This window comes from Anser cygnoides, chromosome 2, assembly GCF_040182565.1.
Source record: "Anser cygnoides isolate HZ-2024a breed goose chromosome 2, Taihu_goose_T2T_genome, whole genome shotgun sequence".
NCBI classification, from domain to species: domain Eukaryota; kingdom Metazoa; phylum Chordata; class Aves; order Anseriformes; family Anatidae; genus Anser; species Anser cygnoides.
In genome coordinates this window covers 11,522,703-11,532,019 of record NC_089874.1, presented here as the reverse complement: position 1 = coordinate 11,532,019, position 9,317 = coordinate 11,522,703, and the positions used below count along the sequence as shown (strand labels likewise).

General features: G+C 49.8%; 1 protein-coding gene across 5 annotated transcripts in view; it reads left to right on the top strand.

The window, feature by feature from the left end:
- Window positions 1–7,682: 7,682 nt before the first annotated feature.
- Window positions 7,683–9,317, top strand: part of DIP2C (disco interacting protein 2 homolog C) — a 317,670-nt gene continuing 316,035 nt past the window's right edge. For 2 of the 5 annotated variants that reach the window (XM_066991457.1, XM_066991455.1), the window contains exon 1: window positions 7,684–8,344. In XM_066991457.1, the coding sequence (XP_066847558.1) occupies window positions 8,260–8,344 (85 nt within the window). In that variant the 5' untranslated portion in view covers window positions 7,684–8,259. Of the gene's footprint in view, window positions 8,345–9,317 lie in introns of all 5 variants that reach the window. The other 3 variants (XM_066991459.1, XM_066991458.1, XM_066991456.1) reach the window with 2 other exon arrangements.

Here is a 9,317-nt window from a genome sequence, read left to right as displayed (position 1 = left end):
AAAAGCCAAGTAAGGCAATGGCATGCAAAGAAGAAAACTTCTGGAAAGTTTCATTAATGGCTATGTAAATAGCAAACGCTTGCCACTTAAGGCCTGGCAGGATTTTTGTGCGAAGGCCCAGTGAGAGGAGTTTTTGCAGGGTAGAGTTTTAGAGCGCAGCAGCAAGCCTGCTCTCCCAGGGCAAGCATTTCTGCATAGCAGCTTTATCACAGCTCTCTGCAAGGTCCCACCTAGGCTCAGCGAGCCCAAAGTGAAGGGGTTCAGCCCCTGGAGCAGCTGGTGTTGGAAACTTCGATATGGAGAAATGGCAGAAGTCGTCCTTCAGAGCTTCGCGGTAAAACTGGAAAGAAATCTCCTTCTGAGATTAACGTAAGGATGGTTCAGGGAAGGATCAAAATAGGAGATTTTTTTCAAAATAAAATAAAATAAAAATCCCTACCAGCTTCCCTACTGAACCAGCTCAGGGGTGAAGAACCTGGCCAGGGTGAGGCAGGGATGCAGGGAGCACGAGGGGGAGCTCTGCCAGCCCTGGCATCCCTCAGGGAGCCCTGAGCCTGCACCACATTTGCAGCAGGCTGGCTGAGACGGGCGCTCACTTTCAGGAAAAAGAACCTCCTGGATCCTGCCAGTACCGAGGTGCACAACTGGCACCGATGTAGAATTTGGACCCAGTCTAAGTGTTATTTATTTGTATTTGGCCGTTACGTTCTTACGTGGATTGTGATGCCGAGAGCAACTGCAACAGCAGTATTTTCTCAACAAGTCACGTTACTGCCTCAGACAAGAAGGGGCTCTGTATCTTCCAGAAAGGCAGAAGAAATTAGTTTATGAGATCGGTAATTGTCATGCGTTTACTGCCACTTGTGCAAAATTGCTAATGGTAGACTGTCAGATGTAAGACACTGTGCAATTGGAGCAGATTGGAGAGATAATTATAACAGAGCTTCCCAGAACAAAGTTCTCGATGCTTTTTTTGTTGTTGTTGTTTTTCGTTGCTAAGTAAGAAAAGAGAAAAAAAAAAAAAAGAAAAAAGAAAATGTAAAGGCAGTGCTGCAGACATTGGGAGAGTGCTCCAAAATATTTTCGTTGTTGTTCATTTGGGTCATTTGGATGTGGTAGCAAGTTAATTATTTTTATTTCCAGGAATCAGTGATGATAAAAATTCTGCATCTTGGGGGGTGGAAATGTCCCAAGTCTTACGAGTAGTAAAGCAGTTCCCATTCCAGCTGGGAAACCAATTAAAAGAAGATTGAGAAGAATGTATTTGTTCTGTGACCACTGACACTTCAAATCAGAGAATTATTAAAACGTTTTGCTTATATATCCGGTACTCTGCATTAACAAAGAACAACCTAGCATCTCCTTGATTATCTTCAAGAAAACACGAAATTCTCAGGACTATCTTAAAACATCAAAAACATTCAGAAGAGGAATGCTTTGAATTTTTACAACCCATCATCATTGCAAATGGCAACTTTAATCCTGACTTTGGGTGACCACAATCAGTCTGAGATGGCTTTAGTCTATCTCAAGTTAAAGAGATTGGTAAAAACGCTCAATGGTTAAATATCCTTCTTTTTTTTTTTTTTTGTGAATGCTGGGTAACAAAAGCTTGTAATCATTTTTCCTCATCTCCCAAAGAATTTCATGGTTATAATAGACATTTCTATTGCTTAGCTTAGCTGTCTGCTGTGTAATCCATGACAATATTAAGGCACGTCCAACAAGGTGTTAATTCATATCACAGCCGAAAGAATCTTGAGATGTTTTCCAGGTATTAGAGGTATTTTTTTGTACATTAATTGATCACTGACATGATACAATTTTAAAGTTCATTAGGAGAGGTGAAGATGGGATCACAGAGAGGCATGATAAGTGACGGAATATTGCTTATATGTCTTTTACAGTGTGCCAACAGTCTTCTGTGCCATTATCTTAAAGTAACAATCTGATCTTTGTTTGCTAAAACTTATGATATATCGCATTAACTGGAGACTAAATTATAAAAAAGGAGTAGTTCCTTTTCTATACACGTTTTATTTCAGATGACATCATAGAAAACAGAAAAAAAATAATTCAGGTTAAATTTGCTCTAGAATACTCAATGTTGCATTTTAATTTCAGTAAATTGAGAAATGGTCTAAATCTAGTTCAGTAAATTTCATTGAAGAGAATCTTTCCAGAAAACTGTGTTACTGCATTTTAAACCTCACTCACCGTGTGGATAGCCATTTCCCTGTAAGACGCCTGGTGTAGTGAGAGACAGGCTGTGCGTGCGGATGCTTTGGGAATCCTGTATTAGAATATTAAGACATTTCCTATCTTCGGATGCCAGTTGCCTCTCTGAACTTGTGAAATGTGTTATCAACTCCTACCTCAAATGCAGCAGTGGAAGGGACCTTTCTCTGTGGAAACAGGCTTGGCCAGACTGCAGGAGCCTAATAAATACTTCTTATGTGAGACTAAGTTTCAAACCAAACTTATTAAACTGTGCCAGTAAACTCCTAAGTTCATTTTATTTTTTTAATAAAAAGAGAGATGTATGAAAATTATTAAAATGCACTAAATCCCTTTTTAAACAATACTTTTACACTGATAATAATCAAATTATTTCCTTAAGAACAATGGTCATGCGAGTTGAAGAAGGAAATATCTAATATACAAAGGGAAATGATGCTTCCTAGGGTTTCTTTTCTTTCCTTTTCCTGTGTCGTACTTCACTTCTGGCCAAGAAAGTTCTTTTGTGCATCTTAGCTCCAACCCCGTTTCATCAGCATGTGAACTACGATGCCAAACTATGTGCAGAAGGAGCTCAGGCATGAGTTTATGTTCCTGCTGCCAGCGGTGCGACGAGGCCAGTAACCTCTGGCACAGGGACGCAGCGGGGAAGGAAACTTCTCCGTTTCCCAACTACTGGAGCTCGTCTGCAACCAGGCTAAGGCAGAAAATGGCTGAAGGCCTCTCCTCTGTGCAGGACTTGTTCACATACCTTTCTGTGCACGGAATTAGGTCAGCCTGTCTTCAGTGGGCATTTGGATTCCCAGATATTCACTTCAATAGACCTTTGTGAATTAAGAGTGGGCCACTGGCATCAGTTTACAGACTCAATATTAGGGTGGAGAAATGAACACCAAGATATGTAGCAGCTTGCATCTGTCACATGCTCTCCGTAATTAATCTCCCTTCCCTTCCCTTCCCTTCCCTTCCCTTCCCTTCCCTTCCCTTCCCTTCCCTTCCCTTCCCTTCCCTTCCCTTCCCTTCCCTTCCCTTCCCTTCCCTTCCCTTCCCTTCCTTCCCTTCCCTTCCCTTCCCTTCCCTTCCCTTCCCTTCCCTTCCCTTCCCTTCCCTTCCCTTCCCTTCCCTTCCCTTCCCTTCCCTTCCCTTCCCTTCCCTTCCCTTCCCTTCCCTTCCCTTCCCTTCCCTTCCCTTCCCTTCCCTTCCCTTCCCTTCCCTTCCCTTCCCTTCCCTTCCCTTCCCTTCCCTTCCCTTCCCTTCCCTTCCCTTCCCTTCCCTTCCCTTCCCTTCCCTTCCCTTCCCTTCCCTTCCCTTCCCTTCCCTTCCCTTCCCTTCCCTTCCCTTCCCTTCCCTTCCCTTCCCTTCCCTTCCCTTCCCTTCCCTTCCCTTCCCTTCCCTTCCCTTCCCTTCCCTTCCCTTCCCTTCCCTTCCCTTCCCTTCCCTTCCCTTCCCTTCCCTTCCCTTCCCTTCCCTTCCCTTCCCTTCCCTTCCCTTCCCTTCCCTTCCCTTCCCTTCCCTTCCCTTCCCAATAGGCGGGAGAGGAATTAGAAGATGAGACCGAGTTTAATTTTGAAGTGTTAAACGAAATTAGAACCCAAGTTGGAAATAATTATAGGACCTTTTGCATTCCATTCAGAGATAACTTGATTAATGCATCTCATCAGTTATTTTGTACAATTTGCTGTATAGTAGTAGGTAGACGTCCAGCCACATTCATGGTAAAAATGTAAAAAGCGTAATGCATTTCCCAACCTGCACATGAGGCACAAGCTGACAGATGCAAATAGAGAGAGTGGGAGTGGAGAGGTGAAGGGTAAAAAATAAATTGAGTTCACTAGAAAAAAAAAAGAAAAAAAAGCAGTACATCTCCGCATAACCAATGCCAGACAGGCATGTTCATCCAATACCACAGTAGGATTATTTCCTACAGCATATTCATGATTGCTTTGTCTACTCTGCTTTTAATGTTTCAAATTATGGGGATTCCACTATTTCCTTTGAGAGTCTCTTTTGCACTGTAACACTGCTCATCCCTTGGAAGCTTTCCCTGACATTTATTTCGGCTTCCTTTCTTAATTCCAGCCTATTATTCAAAGTTGTATCCTTTTCTACCCGCTTTTTTTTTTTCCCTTTAACTTCCGCAGTGCTTACACCTTTCAGATAATTGTGGGCAGCTATCTGGGCCATCCCTTGCTGTTGCTTAGCAAGCTGAGAAGCACTCTTTTTAATCTCTCCTTATAAATCAGTCCCTCTAGGCAGCTGATTATTTTTGTTGTTTTTCTATGAATGCCTTCCGCTTTTCATTTTTATTTTTTGGTACTCTGGCTGAATCCTGATTCCCCAGTCACATAAACAGAAGAGCAGCTAACCAGCTCACTCACAGACACAGTCCCGTTGCTTTTATTAAGGTGTCCAGAAGACCCACATGTAATTTTTGGTGCTTTAGGTCAATGTGATAGCGTCTATACAAGAGCTTTTCCTTTCTCCAAAAGTCTTTTGTTCCCTGCCCCCTTCCTAAGGTTATGATGCTGAGAAGATTTCTGGTATAGATCCGGTTTAAAGGCTAAATCTCTGCAAAATTGGATACATCTTCTGCTGTGAATTAGCTAGGAAAGTGAATTTTTATCTAGTCAAGGTCAACTCTGTGTTGTCCTTCACACTTTCTACTCAGCTACCGACGCCACTGTAAGGCGATCTCCAGCAGGACTTCACAACTTACAGCAACAATAAGCATTTTTAAGTACAAACACACTTTTTTTCTTCCTTCCTTCTGTGAAGACACGTATGTTCGAATAGGTTAGCGCATGCAAATAATTCAAATCATGTCAACGAAAGCGTTGGGGCACAAAGTCACTGGCAAGCTGCGGAGATCAGGGCCTGTGTCAGAAGGACGTTGCAGGCTCGTTTCTGCTCTTGAACGCATATGAAACCGTACACCGTGCAAATACGGTCATGCCTTGCAGAAACGCTTGTCTTTATAGGAAAGGGATTCTAGAAATCCTGACACTCTTAATTAATCACTGGGTCCAAAACACAAATATTGTCCTGCTTTTCTTGAAGTCAGGAAAATTCCTACTGCTTATTCTGGTGGATGATTATGACGCAGCCTCTCATCTACAAATCTGGAAGGATTCATTAATTAAGACCAACTAGGTCAAACCTCCTGACTTGCTCCTTTTTTGTTTTAATTTCAGTGTTTCATCAAATTCATCATGCAAATTTATATGCTTGAAATTTCATTATTGGTACCCGGAGGTAAGCAAGAAATCTCTTCTCATGAGGCAGAGGAGCCCTGTTGGAACAAATGTTTCATTCGAGTGAGGCTGCCGTGGCCCCAGGCATGTTCCTGTGCTGGGGTTTGGCTCCCCCATCCCCGTGCCAAGGGGAGAGGTTCCCCTGCTGCAGCCCCAGCCCCACTGCCTTGCTGCATCCCACCCAGGGGCTCCCCAGACCCCCTCCGCAGCAGCCGCCATCCAGCAGGGCACCTCGAAGGGGAGGCTGCAGGATTCGGGTGTTTCCATTCCTGCCCGATGGATTCACACAGCAAGCGACTGTTCTTTCAGTAAATGTACCCAACTGCTGAAACACGGGGCTTGTCATGGAAGCGCCAGGAAAATTCCATGTGAAATGTTGTGAACGTTCAGCTCTTTCTCTTTAGGTCCCTTTACGTAACTTCACAAAAGGGAAAATTTGGAGAGCGGGGTGAGCGTCGCTGGTAGGGATTGTGCAACAATCAGATAACAAATCAAATCACCAGCTCCCATCAGCTCAAAGAGCGGGGAAGCAAAGGTGCAGCTCGGAGATACACGCTGGTGCAGAAAGCTGGATCGCCGCAGAGCCTCGCGCTGCCTCCCTCGTGGCTGCCTCCTCGGTGCTGGAAAAAGCTCCTCCTGTGGAGCGCTGAGCCTTTCAGCCTATTTCATCCCCCACGAAACAATAAACAAACAAAACCGGGCTTCTCAGGTAGGAAGCCTGGAGCACATTTGGATTTAATTGCTTTTCATTGTTTGGGTCCTGATGTAAGGAACTTGAAAGACGTGGATAATTCCTTGAATGCCTGTATTTCAGCCATTCGGTGCTCAACAATAGGCAAAAAGTCTTACCCCTATACAGCACAGTGCCGGTGGCGATGCATTGTATACCCTAAATGGCATGCGTGTTGCCATGCTGTTAAAAGTAGTGGGCTACGGAGAGGCTAAACAGATGGCTCCAATCCCGCAGCGCATTGAAGAGTAGCCCGGTGGTGGTTAATAGAAATCAGCATAAGTGACAATGAAACAAACACCGGCACCATGAAATGCAGGGACCTTGTGTGTTCAAGGCTTGCTTGCACCTGGCAGCTTGGCCGAGGTGCTCCAGGCGGTGGTGGCACTGCTCTGGCTGAAGGGACGCCGGCATCGGGCGCAAGCGGGTCCATGTCTGGGTGCAGCCAGAGCACGAGGAGCTGCCAGCACCATGTACAGTGCAGGGATCGCCCCGGTGCCGACACCAGTCCAGCACAGCTGGCAATATGATGTCATTTGTTTTTGTTCCACAACGTATTAAAAAATTACATTGTTCAGTATAGTCACAGCCTGAGCTTCATCGCTTGAAGGAACTCCTGCATCCTTTCCTTCCGCTAACCGAAATGGTAAGCCGTGGTTGACTTGGGGACGATTACGCCTTTTTCTTTCAGTTAAACTTGTGTCCCTGTGAGACAAATTCTCCCACTGACTTCCGAGGGCTTATGGAACGGCAGGTGGTGTGGTGTCCTGCTCCGTCCTTCTGGTGAGGGACGCTCTGAAACAAAACGAAATATACAAGAGAAGACGTATGCAGGGAGGAAAAGAAAGGCAGGTGTTCCTTGCCGAACGTGTCTGTTGATCTGAACATATATATTACACGTTTTCCCTGTTACGAGCGGTGTGACTGGGGCGCGGGTGCTCCGGATGGAGGTGGCAGTGGGCGCACGCTGGCGCCGAGCACGGGCACGCCGCTGTGTCAGCTGCGTCCTCATCTCTGACAGCAAGTGGGGATGTCAGTGGGGATGTCAGTGGGGATGTCAGTGGGGATGTCAGTGGGGATGTAATAAGTGGGAATGTGCACTTTGTGTAACGCACGCACTGAATTTCCACTGTTTAGCCGGACGAACGCAGCCGCCAACAGGAGCAGGCAGCAAGCCGCTCGGCAGGTGGGGCAGGAAAGGGAATTCGGGGCTTGCTGGCCTCCCCACCCCACCCCTCTCCCCCTCGCAGCGGCACCGTGAGGGCCACCAGCCCCACTTCTGAGGGCTGTCGCGACGGAGCGACAAACCCCGGCCCCCACGCCCCCCCCCCCAACCCGAGAGCGCCTCAGCGCCTCAGCGCGCGCGGGGGCAGCGCCGCGCCGTGCGCGCCCCCTGGGGGCCGGCGTCGGGGGCGCGCGGCGGCGGCGCGGTCACGTGCCCGTGACAGCAGCGGCGCCGTGCCCGGCCGGCAGCAGTCGCGGCAGCGGCACCGCAGCGCCAGGCGCCGCCAGCCCAGCCCAGCCCAGCCCAGCCCAGCCCAGCCCGGGGAAGGAGCGGGGCCGGGCGGCTGCGGCGAGCCGGGAGGGAGCCGGCAGCGGCGGGGAAGCCGATGAGGAGCGATCGCGGGCGGGCGGCGGCGGCGGCAGCAGCAGCGGCGGCAGCAGCGGCCATGGCGGGGCCCCGCTGAAGGAAGCGGCGAGGGAGGAGGAGGAGGAGGAGGAGGAGAGGGAAGGAGGAGGAGGAGGAGGAGAGGAGAAATCGCCGCATTCCCTCCCTCCCTCCGCGCCCCGTCCCCGTGCGCGCCCGCCCGCCTCCCCCCGCATGCCCCGCTGAGGCGGCGCGCAGGGACCTCGGCACCCGGCGCGGCCCCGCCGCCCTCCCTCCCTCCCTCCCTCTCCCCTCCTCTCCTCCCCTCTCCTCCCCTCTCCCCTCCTCTCCTCTCCCCTCCGCGCCTCGAACAAAGGGGGAGAAGCAGCGGGGAGGAGGAGGAGGAGGAGGAGGAGGAGGAGGAGGAGGAGGGCAGAGCCCCCCGCGCCAGCATGGCGGACCGCAGCCTGGACAGCGTGTCGCTGCCCCTGGAGGTGCGGGCCCGCCTGGCCGAGCTGGAGCTGGAGCTCTCCGAAGGTAATAAATAAATAAATAAATAAATTATAAAATAAATAAAAAATTGGGGAGGGGGGGGGAAAACGTGGGAGGTGGGGGGGGGGCGGCGGAGCGGGCACGGCCCTCGCGTGCGCGCGCGCGGGCGGTGGCGGTGACAGTTGGACGGGCGGCGGGGCGCGCACCCCCTCCCCTCAGCACCCCGTTACCCCCCCCGGTCCCTCACAGACCCCCCCCATCGCCCCCTCACCCCCTCCTCAGCCCCTCGGTGCCACCCCACAACCCCCCCCCTAACCCCCGACCCCTCTTTCCCAGCCTCCCGCCCCGCGTCCCCTCGGCGTTCCCTCAGCTCCTGAGGGGACAGGCGGGTGCGCGCCTTTGTGCTCGCCCCCGGAGGCTCGGGCGGGCGGTTTTTTTTTTATTATTATTTTTTTATTTATATATGTATTTTTTTGTTCTACCTGTGGTGAATTCCGCCCCCCTCTCCGCTGGAGAGGGGGGCTCTGGCGGCAGGGCTCGCTGCTCTCCAGCCTCGCATGTTTTATTACGGAAGATGGAAAAATCCTTCGGGCTGGCTCGCAGGGATCCCTGTCCTGCCAAGAAAATGCAGTTTTACAGAAATCTGCCACATAACGTTGGGGCGAAAAGGCTGCTTGGCTGTATCGAGGGGCTTGCCGTCAAGTGCACGCCTCGGGATCAGCGTAGCACTTGCAACAAAACACTCCATGATAAGGTCACCTCAAAAATACTACTTAAAGGAAAGGATTTTTTTTGTTGTTAATTGCGTATATATATATATTTATATATATATACATTTCCCGTTTAATTGAAAGCTTGCGGTGGTGGTTTGCTTGGCTTGGTTGATTTTGATGCTCCGCCAGTTGGGAAGGCTCTTGTGCAGCCCGCACATCGCTGCCGCGGCTGTGGCTGGGAGGATGAGCAGGAGCCCGAGCCCGCCCTCCGCACCTCAGCCTGCCGGCAGCCAGCTCCCCATCTC